The 18,430-nt window shown below is 39.9% G+C and overlaps 1 protein-coding gene across 1 annotated transcript; it reads left to right on the forward strand.

Annotated features, from left to right (window-relative positions):
- The first annotated feature begins 838 nt into the window (after nt 1-838).
- znf330 (zinc finger protein 330) lies at nt 839-17,613 on the forward strand. Its single transcript, XM_078539158.1, has 9 exons — nt 839-1,066; nt 4,199-4,218; nt 4,598-4,668; nt 7,743-7,822; nt 8,354-8,480; nt 13,745-13,849; nt 14,722-14,768; nt 14,988-15,105; nt 17,143-17,613. Exons 1-9 carry the CDS (start codon nt 947-949, stop codon nt 17,430-17,432), a joined length of 978 nt encoding a protein of 325 aa, XP_078395284.1. The 5' UTR covers nt 839-946; the 3' UTR covers nt 17,433-17,613.
- Nucleotides 17,614-18,430: the final 817 nt, after the last annotated feature.

The following is an 18,430-nucleotide window of genomic DNA, read 5'->3' on the forward strand; positions in this document are numbered from 1 at the left end:
GATCTTTCACTTAGGATTGCCAACCCTCCAGGATTGGCCTCAAGTCTCCAGGAATTGAAGATCAATCTCCTGGGCACTGCTGTGTGCAACTCTGAAGAAATATCAACAGCAGATTAAAAAGGATTTTTCTTTTCCATTTTCCTTGAACATTTCTCTTTACCGGATATTGAAAATGGGTTTAAAAAAAGGCTATTTGGCTGACAGTTAAGCATCATTCAATTGGATAATGAGTCTTTTTACTTTCCAATTAGCATAGGAAGGCAGTGCATCACAAGGCTGGATGTGTTGGCTGACTAATGCCTGGAGTGTGCCAGTCATGTGATGAAACCTCCAGGAATACATTTAATTGCAGTTGGTAACCCTGCAGTCACTCAAGGGGGTTAAATTTCTATTCCTGGTGATACCAGAACAACCCTGGGAGATTGGCAACCTAAAGTCTAAAATAACACAATACCCACACCAGGGCCTGGCCAAAATTTTAATCTATAGGCCCAAGTAGGACATAGGTATTGGGAGTAGTTGCTCTAGGCTGGTCTTGTCCACGACCGGTTGGCCCTGCAGAAGCAACATGCAATGTCCATGGGTATGCTTGACACCTTCTGCAACCAGTGAGGACTGAAGCACAGAGGAAATAATAGTGAGTAACATTATTAGTTAACTTTTTGTAAGATCCCTTTGGTTGTGGTTAAATTCTTCCTTAATTCAAAAGTGGTGACGGGTTGAATGAAGAGTCCTGTTTGTTTTTTAGTTGGTGACACCAGGTGGCCCCAAACAGTCTCTACTCATGGGTGGAGACAAAGGGAGCTCAGTGACGTATGACAAGCGCGCCGGAAGAGCGGCGCCTGGCGATGACGTTCAGATTCCGGTATCTCCCAGTCCCTCAGTGAGTCAGGCAGACTTTTGCCACGCTTCGTTTACAGAGAGCTCAACCCACCGGTTCACTGAGATGCCGAAGAAGAAGACCGGGGCCCGAAAGAAGGCTGAAAGTCGCAAAGAACGGGAAAAGTTAACCCGGGCGGCCAGAGATGTCGTGGATGTGGCGAAACACCCCTGTAATGCCTCCATGGTGCGTAAAGAGCAGCAGTCAGGAGGCTGTCAACCTGCAATATCTCAGTGGAGGAGGAGAGCAGGCACGGCCCAAGCTTTAACCGACATCAGGAACTGCTTTTCACTCCATTCTTAATTTCAGCCTCTCACGTCATTTATTCTGGCTGAAGGCTTTGGACAAAAACCTCATTCCCAGACTATTGTTGTTTCCCTTTGTTTGACTGTTGGGGTGACAAAAGATTAATTTCCTTTCCAGCCGGCCTCCCTGACTGTTAGCCTGTGTTAAGCAGTACCAGTAGTGATTGCCATTACGTGTGGACAATTACTTCGAGTACTGCAATCATTATATTCAACTCTCATATTTCTGTCCTGGCCAGCCTCCCACCTTGCTCTCGCAATGAACTTGAACTCTCAGAAACGCTGCTACTTGGATCCTAATTTGCAGCAAATCCCATTCACTCATCGCCCCTGTGCTTTTTTGTTGCAGATTGGCCCCATTCTGGCTTGATCTAAAATATTCTAATCCTTGTTTTCAAATCTCTCCATGCCCTTGTCCCTCCCTATCTCTGTAACATGCTCCCAGTCCCCTGAGATTGGTACGCTCCTCCAATTCAGCCCTCTTGCAAGTTCCTAATTTTCATCCCTCCATTATTGACAGTTGTATTTTCAGGTACTTAGGGCCTAAACTCTGGATGTTTTGCCCCTAAACTTCTGCCTCTCCCATTAGAACACCTTTGACCATTCTTTTGGTCACATGGCCACGTATCTCCTTATGTAGCTTGCCATCAAATTTTGTTTTCTATTTACTGTATTGTGTCTTGGAATGCTTTACCATGTAAAAGGTGCTGTATAAATGTAAGTTATCAGAAAATAAATTGCATGATACTTACTTTATACAGATTGGCAGCAAAGGACCATACTATATGAAACAGTTTACTGGTGCTGGGATATAAACCTGCCGGTTTACTGTTACCACTTTTATGTTTGTAATTTTGTTAGAGGGATGCTTTTTTTTTTTCATTCATTCATGGGATGTGGATGTTGCTGGTTGGCCAACATTTATTACCCCTCACTAACTCCTTGAGAGGTGGTGGTGAGCTGCCTTCTTGAACTGCTGTAGTACATGTGGTCTAGGATCACCCACAGTGCTGTTAGGAAAGGAGTTCCAGGATTTTGACCTGACAACAGTGAAGGAACAGCAATATAGTTCCAAGTTAGGGGTACTGACATTTATATTGGCCTAGAATCTCCTGCAATAGCGAGATCCACAGGATGTGTTACAATTTTTTTTGTTTTATAAACAGATCTTTCAATTACAAACTTACTTCCCAATTTCCTGGATTTCTAATTACACTATGCCACAGTGAACATAACGCTGAATCCAAAACAATGCAGGCAATGTTCAATTACTTCTAATCTGTTAAAATGATAAGGGCAGTTTTTAAAGGGCACTGCAGGTTTGATCCTTCATCAATTTGGACTGTATAGTTTCATATCAGTTAAATCTCTTATTTTAACATTGCTGGATTTCTGAGCACCTTAGAACAAAATTGATTAGCATTCAGATTCCAGCCAAAGGAGATGTGTGGCACTTAATTGCTGGATACAGCTTGAGCTAACTGTCCATACATTTTTAACGTGCTTTACAGTGCCAGATACATTCTTGCTGTCCTCAAAGAATACACTGATGTACTATTTGGGAAATCAAACCCTGCTCTCTTGCCAGGCATAGTTTCCACCATATGATCTCCATGTGATCGGGCAGCACCGATGTATTCTGCTTCTCCCTTCAACAAGTTGCTACCTCTTCAGCACTAGCTCTGGACAGTGCTCCATCCAGCAGATGAGGACCTGAACAGGAGACAGGAGGATAGAAAGAAGAGCTGGTTATACTCCTATTGGAGAGATATTAAAATCAAATTATATCAAAGGACTGCCTCTTTTTAGAAATAAAGGGCTTCACTTAGTGAATAGCGGTCAATTATTTGTGAATTGTTTAAGGAGCTGCTGCAATATAGCATGTAGTTTCAATACAAATACTATATAATTTCAATAAACCACACTTTTGTCAGGTAACCAGTTATTCTTTTACAGTGCAAGTGGCAGCAGTGAGAAATAAGTGGCAATTAGGGAAATTTGCAATCTCCATTGATTTTATGGGGGCAGTGCTATGATGATTAATTTCTCACTGTTTTGGTGAGAGTATTAGTGGAGTGGTGCAAATGTTCCTGGAAATTATAGCACAAGTCACAGGAACGCTTCAGGAAACCCAGGGCTATTGTCATATTGTCACAAAACATGACTTGTAAACACTAGATTGTGACCATGTTGCAAACTACACCAGGATTTATATAACTCACCTTGGACCTTTAATAGCTTTGTAAAGATGTATAGGATACTGTGCATGGCTGTTAAATGTGATTAGAACTCTTGTCTGTTTGCACACTTGTAAAATATTCTAATAATTAAATCAGAATTAGTGGAAAGCAATGAGCCATGTAATCTCATTGGTGATCAAATGATGTGATCAGAACATCCACCTACAGCACCAGCGTGGCATTTTTTCCATTTCCCATATCACATGCGTCTGTGAGTGAGGTTGCCCATTATTGACAGTTTTATGCTGTAGACCCGTGCCCACTAGCTACTGGATTGAGCCAGCCCCAATACAGGACCCTTATGGTCAGCAAACAGTGAAGACTGACACAGCCAGGCTTGTCTGAATTGAACCCAGGCTTTGGAAGTTAAATCCTATCTCTCGTAGGAAATGTCTAATTCACTATTGAATATGATTGCAAAATTCATGAGCAGTTGTTGAACCTATTAATATTAAAGTTTTGAAAAAAATAAATTACTTTACCAAATACTAAAAAAAGACATTTGCAATGCAGAAAATTGTGACAATTAGGTTTGATGCCTTTTTAAATTCATTCTCAAGGTGAGGCTGTTATTGCTGTGGCCTGTGCCTAGTTTCCCAGGTTTAACACAACTGAGTGGCTTGCTACCCAGTTCAGAGGGCAGTTAAGAGTTAACCATTGTTCACTCTCTTGAGAATGCAAAAAAAAGTTCTATTTCATTATTAAAATTTGTTTGTGATCCTGTCTTAATTCTGCTCCAATAATGTTTTTTCTTTTGTTTCCAATAAAAACAGGAATGTGATAAATGCCAAAGGTAAGATATACCAAAGAATTAATACTTTTTCAATATTTTTAATTTAACATCTTTAGTCTTAGACAATGACAGTGTGATACTATCATCATATTAGCTATGTGTGCTATGATATATTGAAGATTCTCAACCACTTAACATTGAGATTTGACCTGATGTCAAGGAATTTCTTGATCTTTGTTTCTGTTAGCTTTTCTGTTTTTAAAAAAAAACTCCAGTCACCTCCAAAATCTGGAAGGACCCTGCTAATTGTCCAAACTTATAATACAGACACTGCCATTCTACTAGACTAGAATTCTAGTGCATTAGATGCTTATCACTTGATCCTTCAGGACTTAACTTTACATTTGTTTCCCATATTCACTTTCCTCCACTGGGCAAGACGGCAAAAGAATCGGGCTTTTTGTTACTTCTGCAATTCAGTACAAAAGTTACCTATTTGTGCGCAGTGTGGTAAGTAGGATTCAGTATATTCTTGAATTAGCACATTTGCTTTAATTTGAGTTTTCGGTTTTGTGATGCCCAGGAATAACTGCATAGATTATTTGGTGAAGATACTTCAGAAAACTAATATTAACCTTTTTTAGATTGGAAATAAAACTACTTTAAAAAGTAGTTCCACTCTTTTTTTCTATCTTGCTCCATCCCCTCTTAAACAGTATAAAATCCATCACATTTCTACTTCTCTTTAGCTCTGAAGAAGTCATATGGACTCGAAATGTTAACTCTGTTTCTCTCTCCACAGATGCTGCCAGTCCTGCTGAGTTTTTTCAGCATTTTCTGTTTTTATTTGATTTACAGCATCCGCATTATTTTGCTTTTATGTTAAAATGTTCTTTGTTGGGGAGGAGGTGGTATATTTGTGTTGACATTGAGAACTCTTGACAGTTCTAGGTCTGTGCCATATTACTGTGATCTGAAAATACTTTGCTATGCTAGTTTTCGTAGGAGATCTGTACATGTCATAGTTTAAGCAGGATCTGTTATTAAATAAATGACCTTTTTATACAAATTGATTTACAAACCATATTGACAATGTAACAAGTATAATTTTCCAAGAGGAAGTTGTCAGCAAATGGAGCAAGTAAGTAAAGTTCTATGTATTCAGGGATCTTGTGAAATTTATCAATTCGTTGTAAAATCAGTGTAAAACATATAACTTAATTTTGTAATATGTTTGTATAAATTTCATGGGTGCCACTCTGATTTAATGAACTACACAACACAAATGTAGCCTGTGAATGAATAGGGCATCAGGTATTTAAATAGTACATGCATTTGTGGCATGGTTTGTGTCTTTGCTTTCTGCAAAGAAATTGTGAATAGGCGATTATTGGAAATAAGGCAGCCCTTAGTTTTTATTAATAACTGATTATGATAAAAAGTAGTCATTTGGCAAAATAAGTTGAGGTTATTCTAGTGACTGAATTGAAGGCTATTGGGAATACAGCATACAGAAGTCTTGGAAGTTTGAGTATTTTATGTAGAGAATGGGAACCTGTCTAGAATGCAGTATTGGAAATGTTTGGGTAAAAGCTGTGCTGTATTAGAGGTGTTTATATTTTTAGAATTTTTTAATGCTGTAAATGGCTCAGGATGAAACATCAGGTAACGAATCAAGGACCTGCCTTCCAGCACAGCACACATATCACAACATATATTTAACCGTTTTATCATACTTTGTTTTAAAGTGCTTAGCGATACTGAGATCTGTTTGATGTGCACCATCAGTAGGGATCAATTGGATCAATGACTGCATGTTAACCAAATGCCAGTGGCTGAGGACATTGACTGTTCTACAGGTGTTGTAGCGAATGGAAGGCCAAAGACTAGGCATTTGGGAGATTGAAAGTTCTAAGTGTGGAGCATGTTTTATTTTCCAGATGTGGATGCAGAATGAAGTGAGATTAGAAAAGGGTTAGGGGTATTTGAGGGGCACAATTGTGTATGTGAATGGTACATAGGTAGGAGATGGCCATGTCAACATTGTCAAATTTGGTAATTTATTAGTGTCAATTTTGAACACCTGTCTTATTTATTAAGTGGAAAATAGGTTGAAATTAAAATTTCACTTGATAAAATACAAAAAAACAACACATGTTCTTGCAGATATTTAAAAAGATCCCATGTAGTAAGAATGATATGCCAGATTATTGGAAAAATGAAATACAAACGGGGGCTGTTGCTTTTAAGATTAAAAGCTACAGCACAACCATTGCATTAAAAAAAAACTTCATTTAAGTTAAATCCAGTTTCTGAGAAGATAGATAATCACCAGATTAAATATAGCGTGCTCTAGTAAATCAAGCTCCCTGTGAAGAAATCCATTACTTAAAAAAGTTTGATAAATTACCACTTTATGGATCCTGATTGGTCTGTTTTCTGGTTAATATGTGATTGTTAATTGGATTGGCTTGTCCTGTTATCAGGGACAGATCACATGCTGGACTTGCACTCAGTTCCCAGAACTCATTGACCTATCCAGCTCCTTACTCTGTTTATCACACACTAGGCTATATCTCTGTGCTCCCTCCCTAGTTGAGATCCTTGAAGTCTCCAAAAGCAGCTCATTTTCCCACCTTTGCCTGCTGCAGGGCCTTGTGACTTTTCAGGCTCCATTTGGATTTGAGTGCTGCATGAAGTCATTTAATTTTAATTTTTACAGGGGAAAGCAGCAGTCCAAGGCTGGAGAAGGGGAAAGCCCAATAATTGGGAAGCTGGTTTTAAAAAAAATTGAGTGGGGGAAAGCTGTGCAGGAAATAGCAAACTAAATAAAAATAAAATACAAAAGAAGAGCAGCAGTTGATGCAGAATTCTGGGGATTAGGTTGAACTGAGAAGAACAAAGGATAAAGAGAAAGAAAAGGCATTTGCTTTAAAACAAAGGAATTGTTTGGGGGACCTGCTCGGAGGATATCAATGACTGATAGCCAGCGGTATAATTGATGTGGAAGATGTACACAAAAATAGAACCTTGGAGCACTCTTGTGGCTTCACCCCTATAATGGTCTAACAACCTTCTGGTGAATGAACTAGGGCATGCAACCTGTTACTAATCAGAATGCTGGCAGCATGGTAATTTATTGATGACCGACCAGGACGTAAGGTGATGCAGAATGCGTCCCTGTCCGAAGATGACACATTTGTCAGAACTGCCCTTGGACTAAGCTCTTGTTTTCAAACTGTTGAGAGACACCTCGGGGCTCAGCAGCATGGAGGAGGCAGTATGATCTGGAATGAGGTGGATCAGGAGAGACACACCGGAGAAGTTGCTTCAGCCCAGAGCTAGAGTACTTAACGAGCAATGCTAGAGAACATTGCTAGTAGCTCAATATTTAGCAAAACACTGAGATGCTAGATATGTGAAACTAAAAATGGTGGAGATACAGATTGGTTAGCATCTGTGGAGAGTGCAGATGAGTTTGGTTTGGCTGCAAACCTTGAAGGATTTAGTTAAGACTGCATTGTAGTTTCTTCACACACAAGCAATGTGATTATTTTTGTAAGTTGCATCTTTCTGTCCTCTAGGCAAAACAAAATGTATGCTGAAGAGCTCAGACTGTGTTGTTAAGCACCCTGGTGTCTACAGTACAGGGCTCGCCATGGTGGTGAGTATTCAGATGGCTTTTCTGCATCTGTGTAATAGGTGGAGTTTTTGCTTGACCTTTTTGTGACTGAGATTTGACACTCATGTGCAGTGCACCTACTTGACTTGTATTTTGATTTTCTTGAGCACCAGAAATTTGGAGTCCACTTCTACACAATTTTTTTCATAATTTAAGTTTAACCAGCTTGCTGTGATCCACGTATTGAATTTACATTGCATGTTTTAAATTAGTCCAATATGAAAGAATTGCCAGGAGAAAGATTCCAATTAAGTTTAAGAAATAGTGGACAAGATTGTTTGTGTGGAGATTATTCATGCACAAGTGCTGAGTACAAGTTTTGTTTGTCACATTATGTAACTGATAATCTGTAGAAAATTGTCTTATTGTGCCTGACAAAAACAATATTGAAAATGTATTTTTTTAAAATGTCTTTGTATTGGTGAACAATAAACACTAGATACACGAAACTAAAGTTTAATCTACTTCACATGTTGGAAGAAAGTTATTATTTTTTCTTTTTCCCATTCTTAGGGAGCAGTTTGTGACTTTTGTGAAGCCTGGGTATGTCATGGGAGGAAATGCCTGAGCACACATGCCTGTAGCTGCCCACTTACTGATGTTGACTGTATTGAATGTGAGAGAGGTGTCTGGGAACATGGTAAGGATTATCTTGAATTGCTTCTTTCAGGAAGGGTAAAAAGTTTATACTGGGCAATCAATATACAGAATTGATGACATACTCATGCTTAGTATTGCATCATGATTTGCAATATGGCTTGATGATGATAACATTGAGATCAAGTAATACTAAACACCATGAATACAATGTAAATTGTATTCCATGGACTGTAACTTCCGATCTCCCCACCCTTTGGGGGGTACCCCAAAGATGCGCTGGGGGATCCCCCTCAGAAATCCACAGGTAAGCATTTGCACGGCAATTGCCCAGAAGTGCACACGTCCTCTGAGTAATTTAGCTATGCTGGGAACCATCCGAAAATGTGATTTAAAATGCGAACTTTGGATGGTTCCAAGAGGGTTACACCAATAATTGCCCAGAAAAAGTTAGAATAATTAAAACCTCTCCTAAGTTTTGGGTAGCAATTGTAAAGACCAAGACCGATTTTCCTCCCATGGGACTTTCACCAACACCTCTGACCCCCTCAGGGGACTCCTCCGCCCCTGACTAACCATCCCCCTTACAACATTCCCCAACCCCTGAACTCCCCATGGGATTCCCACCCCCACCTCCTGCACGGGACTCTTCATCCCCCCCGACCCGACCCAACCCAACTCCCAGCTCCCCCCGAAATTCTGACCGCCCCCAGCCCCCTGCATGTCCGAGCCCTACCACCCCCTCCTGAATGTCCGACCATCCCCACCACCACCTGATATTCAAAACCCTCCCCCTGCCTCCATGTGACCTCCAAACACCCCAACCCCATAAATCCTATCTACTGACCTTCTCCCTGACCTGTCAATTTCAATCGAACCTTTAAACTTACCTGCTTTACGTAAAAAAGGGGCTGTGTCCTCCTCCAATTCAACAGTGCTGGATTGTGATGCTGTGCTTCGGAGACAGCTGCACTGCCTGGATCTCGCCTGGCCTGAGTCGGAAGGTTGGGTGACTCAGGCACAGAAGAAATTTGGAGTAGGTAAGTGAGGAGGGAGTGGCAATCCGACGCTGATTGCCAGTCCGAGGAAGTTACTGCCCCTTGTTTCTTTATCTATATCATCATCTACAATTCGGGTAAAGTAATAAAAATGGTAAAAGTTGATATTAAATTTAAATGGAAACTAAATTGATGCAGGAATTTTGGAGTGGGCCTACTGATGGCTGGTGAAACAATTTTCTTCAAGTGATATAGTTTTCTCGGTTTTAAAGCATGAAAAGAATTTCACCAAGGTGTTGTCAGTGATCAGTTCGATATAAGTCTTGCAACTGGCCTATTTTCTGCCTACACCACCCTTACTATGTAAGTCATAATTTTCCAGTAGCACTTTTATGACAACAGTTGTACTGTTAAATTGCTTTGTAAACACTGGTGATGGGAATGCTCGTTAACACTTGCCTGCCTTTGTAAGGAACTCTACTACCTCAGGAAGGTGTTGTATAGCTGTCCCATCCTCTGTTCTTCCACTCAGCCTGTTGTAACCTCTCTGCCTTCAACCAACATTTAGTACAACTAAAATCTTTCAGCTACAAAAAAGGTTTCATGCAGGTGTTTCCTGAAACATCAACGGGAACTAAGGCCTCTAGTCCCACTCAAATTTTTGGCCTCAGGTTTGGCTCCCTCCAAGTCATTTGGCCTTCATTTTGCAGTCATTCTGAAACTTTAATGTATCCTGCAACCTTCACCCTGCCCCTCCCATCCTCCTAGCATAGCCCCATTACAGTTCACTCCAGTCTATCTGCTCTCCAATGTCTCCAGACGAAGCAAAAATAAGTTGGGCACCCAGCCCTGCTGCTAACATGGTTTTCTGCTTAGTTAACCTTTCTTTCAGATCTTCCATCTTTGGTCTTGCTTACATTAACTTTTTTGCCCAGTTTTACTGCCACTGATTTTAAAATTAGATCCTTGGAATCTTTTGGCCCCATTTGCTTATTGTTATTCCCATTACATTTTTAAAGAAGTTCCCCGCTCCCTTTTGGACTGTGCAACAGGCTCTGCACCAATTACTCTGTAACACACTGGCTGTAGTTAACAATCTTGAGGATAAATTGGTCTCTGCCCAAGTGTTTTCTTGGCTCCACTTGTAGCTCTCCTGTCAACACAATCTCCCCGTCTGGCCCCTGCTTTGGACTCGTCTGCAACATTCAGCCTCACCTTTATACCATCCGTGTCTGTCTTTCTCCCGTCTGTTTTTGGATTTGGTCGTGGCTCCAATTGCCTTCAGGTTCTGCTGTGTTCCTATAGCTGAGAACCTAAGGTGGGGTGTTACTGAGGGCATTCCACTCCCCACTGCCCCCCCTTGCGCGCGCGTGCCCCCGCCCCCCCCCCCCCCCCCCCCAAAAACACTAAGGCTTTGCGAGGGAGTACTGTAGTTAGCCCTGCCTTTTAAAAATTGAACCTACGATTCTGGGGAGGAAAGGTTTGAACTCAGCACTGCTCCCCCCCAAGCCTCCTTTTGGACATTTGGAGAGATTGGATGTAACACGCCACACCTCTGGCCACCACTTTATTTTTCGCTTTTCTTTAGTCACCCCTTTACCCTACATCTTTCCAGCCCAGTTATCCTTTGGCCCAGTTATCCTTCAACCCTTTAACTCTTATCCTGAATATGGCATTTGATTTGGGTTCAACGGAATTGAATATTCAATAGCAAATAACATCTATACTATTTATAATATAAAAATATCTAGAAATAGTACAGCACGCCACTGAACACACCATATCCCTATTTATAAATGTACAAAACTATAGCAGTATATTGTGCCATTCATGTCTGTGAACTTCTAGCTCGCTGTGCAATGCCAGGGAAATCTGAGAGGAACCTGTTTCTTTTTTTGTGGGTGGAAGCCATGTTCCCTTTAAGCCATGTGGCTGTGCAGCAATCCAAAAGTCCCCAAGCATGTTTCGCAAAAGTTAGCCCCTTTAAGTTGCTGCAAAAAAAAAAAAAAAAATTGAAGGGGTTGCGCACTTAAATTAACTGGACACCCTCAAAAAATTGGAATTGTAAGTATGGAGATGTTAGACTTTTGCTGCCTTAATTGTGAAACTAATTGTTCACAAATGAGCATTACAATATTTTAAAATTGTTTTCATTGTATATGTGTAGCATTTTCAGGTTAGATCTTCTGTAACATTTTACATGTAATAATTCTTACTTTTGATTAAATAATACTTATGGCAGAATGGCATTTTACATCTCAAGGCTACTAACTGACAGCACCACCTATTGGCCGCATTAGCAATCTACAGCAGGATAACATTTCAATACAAATAGCAGCACCCTGTGTTGGGAAACCACTACTTCGGCTACATAATCAAAGTCAATTTTTCATTTACAAAGCCTATGGGCCCTTTATCAGATGGTGTATTCTTACTACACATTTACGAAACTAAATTTGAAGCAAAAAATAGCTATTTCTAAATGTAACCAATATGTATGTTGATGACACTCAGCTCTACTTAACCACCACCTCCCTCGACGACTCCACTGTTGCCAAAATATCAGATTGCTTATCTGACATTCAGTACTGGATGAGCAAATGTCTCCTCCAATTAAATATTTGGAAGACTGAAGCTATTGCTTTTGGACTCCAGTCTAAACTCCATTCCCTGGTTACTGACTTCATCTCTCTCCCTGGTAAAAGCCTGAGATTAAGCCAGTCTTTTCAAACCTTCATAACATATTTGACCCCGAGATGAGCTTATGACAAGATATTCAGGCCTCTATGATCGCCTTTTATAACCTCCGTAACTTCACCCCGTCTCAGCTTAGCTGCTGCTGATCCTTGCCTTTGTTACTTCTAGATTTGACTATTCCAATGCACTCCTGGCTATTCTCCCAATTCTACCTTGTATAAACTTGAGGTTGTCCAAAACTTTGCTGCCCATACCTTATCTGTCCCATTCCCCTATCATTCCTGTGCTCGCTGACCTACATTGGCTTCCAGTCAAACAAAGATCTGATTTTAAAATTCTCATCCATGTTTTCAAATTACCCCCATGGCCTTGCCCCTCCCTGTCTCTAATCTCCTCCAGCCCTAGAACCCTCCCAAGGTATCTCAGCTCCTCTAATTCTGGCTTCTTGTGCATTCCCAATTTTAATTGCTCCACAATTGATGGCCTTCAGTTACCTAGACCCTAAACCCTGGAATACCCTTCCTATCCCTTTACGCTCTCTACCTTGCTTTCCTCCTTTAAGACACTTGTTGAAACCTACCTCTTTGTCCAAGCTTATGCTCATTTGCCCTTATGTCACCTTATGTGACTTGGTGTCATATTTTGTTTTATAATGCTCCTGTGAAGCACTTTGGGGCATTTTATTACATTAAAGACACTATACAAATAAAGTTTGTTGAGTTGCAAAAGCCTGAATTATGTTGTACGAAATAGATAATCCTGTAGCATGCTCCTTACATTTGGTTTACTAGCACTGAGCATATTTTTTTCTCTTGCCAGTTAGTGCATTCTATGCATGTCTATACAGATTGCTATTTGTCTCAGCAAACTGCTAGCTGGCACCTAGTTAATCATCTGCAACAAAGCAGGCGGTTTTGTTTCTTTTTAACGGATACGTTCATGAACTAATAAGTACATCAGAATTAATATTATGTGGGTTATACTAATTGTCCAATGCTTGAACATGCCAGTTGGCATCATACCTAGCCATATGAACTAGAAGGTCTTGTGTGATAATTCTTGTCTCAATAATAGCTGCTTAGGCAAGTTACCACTAACTGGAAGGCAATTCAGCTTTCAATGCACAATGAGTGTTACATGAACTTACAATTCAACTATGGAGGACACCACAGTGCAGCCTGACCTTAATCCTTTACTCACCCCCAAAGTCCATACACACAATCAGCCAGGAAAATCACCCTGGCTGATTTTCCATCCCTAATGCTAATTAAATTGTTATTGAAGAGCTGACAGGATCATTGTCTTTTTAACCGACATTAAACATTTTAGAAAGAAAAGTTTTTTTGGAAAAAGTAAAACAAAAATATTTCCAGATGGACCAAATCTTGACCTGGGATTGTTTTTCAACGTTCAGTTTACACCTAATGCAAAGCTGAAATGAAAGTCAGCTTAATTCCTTGAAGTTGTCTCACACCAATTGTAATAATCAATGCACCACAAAATCATCATTCATTGTTTACTTTAAATGTTGCAGTGTTTATGAGGAAGTTTTCACATTGACAGAGACATTTTCTGTATCTCTGGGACCATAATTAATGTTATTACCTTACAGGAGGGAGGCTTTTCCGCTGTTCTTTCTGCCACAACTTCCTGTGTGAAGATGATCAGTTTGAGCACCAAGCCAGCTGCCAAATCTTGGATTCTGAAACTTATAAGTGTGAGTCATTTTTGATATATCTGATGCAGACCTTATAAAACCCCATGACTTTTTTTAATGTAACTGTGAATTAGTTGTTTTTCTTAAAGTTGTTTTTAATTAGTGGCTGTCCAATGGCATGTTTTAACAGCATGTATCTAAAATGCTGTAGTACCAGTTTTACATTGGGAATAGGGTTGGAGTCCAGCCAGGATTGATCGCTTGGATGAAAATCTCATCTGTTGCCTGCCGGTAATCAAATGATTTCAGGCTATCCCATACCTAGTAGGTACTTCTGCAGAACAAATGGCAACCTAAATGGATAGTCTCACAAAGGCAAAAGCACTACAATCGTTCAAAATAGAGTTAGAACAGCGATAGAGAAGAAACTAGGTTTCAATGGAAAGATGGGCTGAATGGCCTCCCTCATTAAACCTTGCCCTTGTGAAGTCGTGGAGGCAGCTCATACGAGAGATCAGAATTTTACACTGATCGCTTCGAGAGTGTTTTCCTAAATAGGATTGGATTAAGAAGGGGGTGATGAGGTCAAAATTGAGGCACTGTTGAGATCTCTGCTTGGCATCTAACTGGAGTCATTACAAGATAGGAGGACTTTAAATTTTTACATTTATGGCTCCAAAAAATGTTTCTCACAATGTATTCTATTGAAGTGCTACATTATGCTGCAAGAACTCTTCCATTTTCCTGCATTGACATCTCTCGCCTTGATGACCACGGTCACTAGCAAAATAAATGTGCTTGAGAGTGGCCAGATTTCTATGAAATTATAAAATGATTTATGTGAGAAAGGACTAGGTCAGCTACTGGTTTAATTGATGTTTTGTTTATCACCATGTTTCTACCTGAATGATCAAAACTTAATTTCTTTGCAGGCATCTCCTGTAATCGCCTGGGGCAACATTCTTGTCTACGTTGTAAGGTGAAACTAACTGACTTTAAAATATTTTTTTCTTTATTCCATTGATGAGATTTGAACGCTACAAAATTTGCCAATTAAATTCACCCGTTGTAATTTAACTGGAAACACTTATTTTGTTTTCTAAATGGCAATTTCAAACCCTTATAATTTTAACACTATACTTTCATTAGTGACTTCTGTTGAACAACAGTTACATTTTAATTCCCCCCTTACCTGCAGGCCTGTTATTGTGATGATCATGTTCGCAGCAAGGTCTTCAGGCAGGAAAAGGGAAAAGTGCCACCTTGCCCTAAATGTGGTCATGAAACACAGGAGACAAAAGATCTATGCATGTCCAGTAAGTTCAATCATGTAATGTTTTCGCCCATTTGTTAGTCTGTTTGCCTTAAACAATATATCTCAAAAAGTAATGGATTGGTTTCAACGAAACTTGGTACACAGATAGGAACTGAGGAAGAACATTCGTTTTTGGCGAAGATGTGGATCTAGATCCTGGAATTTTTTAAAGGATCCATTAACATTGGGAGATAGGGCAAATTGACTTTTTTAGAATATTGTGGATTGTTTGATTTAGAATATTGTGGATTATCTCAGCTGCTGTGGTGGAATTTATCACAGCTGAAAAAAATGTGAGCAGAGTTTTCAGAGCAAGTTGTCGGACGTGGATTAGCCCGAAGCCGCCTCAATGAGATGGAAGCTCTTGATAAAAAGACTTTTTTTCAACTTTGTAGTTACAGAGCATCAACCAGGCAGGGAAAAACCTCAAGGAAGAGCTGCATAATTGTAATAACGTTGCATTAACATGATGTGGTGGAAGTACGCGCTCTACTGAGTGCCCTCTTCACTTGTCAGATATTGGATTGACTGGCTTGGTCTATTTTTATTCAAAGTCTGCATTATTTAACATCGCTTAGGAGATGATCTTTTAATTCGTAAGGACATTTTATTATAAAGTGACTGTAGGATAATATTGTACTGTCATGGACATTTTAAAACAACCTGCTCCCCATTGCAGAGTTCAAAATCACCATCCCTATGTGCAAGTTTATGCAGAGCTTCTGCTCACCCTACATCTCAGTCATTTTCCTCTGCTCCTCCATTAGTGTTTGAGCCTTCAGCCATTGTGTTCCTCACTCTGGAATTCCCTTTTTCCTTGCTACATTGTTACCCACCTTCAAAAGCCTCCTGAAAATCTTTGAATATTCCTTCCCTCAACTTTTTCCCTTGCTGGCATTTAGTCTCTAATGCATCTTTTGGATGTCTCCCCACATGACATCTTCATTGAACAGTTCAGAACAAAATATACAACAACTGAAATAAAAGATCGTCATTTGAATTAAAAGTTGTACTTATTTTCTATTTAGTATGTTAAAGGATGCGGAAAAAATATGTGCATAATGCACTGTCATCCTGGTGGTAACTACTTGGAACAATAGATTCGTGTACTGTTCTGCAGCTTCAAAGATTTGAAATGTAACCCTTCAAAACATTTAGGTTCAATTTCATCCTAGACAGATGGGATAATTTTTTTAAATCTATATCTTATAGTTTCTGCATGAAATTGTTTTGGTAATGTTAATCAAATTTGGTAATGGATCTTGAGTCAACAGCATAAAACTGCTAACTCTGGCATTATGTTTGAAACTCTACAAAGAGGCCGTAAGGGTGGCTTGTCTAAGTAATGCAAAATACCAACTGGTGTAGTAGTGGGGGGAATGAGCTTTTCAGGATAACTCAAATTGGCAGGTGGCAGAAGTAGAGGTTTTATTTTGTATCTGACAAAAGTTGTCCTGGTCGTCTTCTGTTATACAATCAAATGATTTGCCACATTTCAACACCGCAGTTGACTGAAAGTTTAGGGTTAAGACCTAGTTGTGGCTTATTTTTTTCAAATGTAGATCCCACCTCTAAACTGGATGGTGGTGGGATAGAGGAACAAGTATGAAAGGTGCTGTATAAATGCTAGCCTCTTTTTAGATACTGATGATAAAACTGCCCAGTTGTCAGTAGTTTAATTAGAAGAATTTATATGCACTTATATAGCACCCCTTCATAACCTTAGGACATCCCACAGCAGTTAACAGCCAATGGAGTATTTTTGAAAGTGTAACCACTATTGTAATGTGTGCATTAAAGAATTTACTTTAGAATCTAAATACGTGTGTCCAACTTTAAAGCAAAATGGCTCATACAGGCTGCCCTGCAAACTCCATGGGCCCAATTTTAACTTTGTGTAAGTGAATGGGTTTTGCATAGGTTAAAATTTCACTCCTTGTGATGTAATGCTTAAATGACTTGGTTTCATCAACTGCAAACCATTGATTAAAATGACAATCTTAAGTTGTATTTCAAATGAATTGTGTTCGTGTTTCAGCTCGTACATTGAAGTTTGGCAGACAATCTGGTGTTGATGATGATGGCGCATCTGGTTATAATGACTACTGGAAAAATTTGGCATCTGGAGGAAGTGGAACATATACTGTTGATGAAGATGATGAGTATGGTGAAGATGATGAGGAATATGATGAAGAGGAGGATGATGAAGCAGAAGAGAAAACTGACAAAGAGGCCGACGATGTTGTTAAAGGTTATAGTGACGCATTTGCTAATCTAAATCTGGGGCGAACTTATGCAAGTGGCTACGCAGACTATGAAGAATCATAAGGTATAAAGGACACTGAGGATGGTGTGTTACTTTATATTTAAAACTGTACCTTCAAGCGAAGCGTTAACATTAGATAAATGATAACTGTACATCTTGCAGTGCAAAATCGTTTAGTTTGAAAGCCACATCTCAATGAAAACTTTCTTCAGACCCTTTAAATAAACACCATTTATTAATTCACTTGTGTCCCTTTTGTCTAAAATGATTCACTTTTAATTACCCAGGCATTTGGCAGTTATGACTTTATTTTAGTTTTTGCTTTTTTTTCCCTTTATTTTAACCCGTACTGCCATCAAGAATGCAATCTATACATGGTCATTGCCACTGAGGTCATTCTTTGCTTGACTTAATAGGAGGTGTCTAAATAACTCCTCTCAATAATATCATTTTTAAAATGCATTCTTGGGATATGAATGTCTCTAGCAAGCCCCAGTTGTCCATGAGTAGGTGGCAGTGAACCAAGGCTGTTTGGCCCAGCTGGCTGTGTGCATTAACAAGGTAGAGTTGGTGGCAGGAGAACAGAAATACTGCTGTCCTGAGAAAGAATAGCAGGTGCATGTCTTGGGGAGCCAAGGCCACTTTCCTGGGACTTTGCCTCAGCACTCCTATGCCTCTGTTTGTAGAGGATCGTAGCGAGGTGATGATCTTTGAAAGCTCCTGTCAACACTCGCCCCCAAAGCCAAGGTGGCAGCCATCTGAGGTCCTATGACAGTTGAGAGCTATTAGGAGAGATTCCATCGTTTCAAGGAATGGGGTAAGTCTACCACTGTGGCATTGATGGAGCTTATCACCCTGGCCACGTTGGACAGAATGGTCTTCAAGCACTACATGTGGCAGCAATGTCTGAGCTGGTGCATTCTTGGGATGAGATTGCTGTTACATGTTCACTAGGTTGGCCTCTACTGCCAATGGCTCAAGGGCCTCTGTATCTTTAGCAATGAAATGAAAGAGAAGGACAGGGGTTAGATTTTAGTGTGAAGGGAGGGCTGTTTAAAGT

Source organism: Cetorhinus maximus, chromosome 1, assembly GCF_964194155.1.
Source record: "Cetorhinus maximus chromosome 1, sCetMax3.hap1.1, whole genome shotgun sequence".
Classification (NCBI taxonomy): domain Eukaryota; kingdom Metazoa; phylum Chordata; class Chondrichthyes; order Lamniformes; family Cetorhinidae; genus Cetorhinus; species Cetorhinus maximus.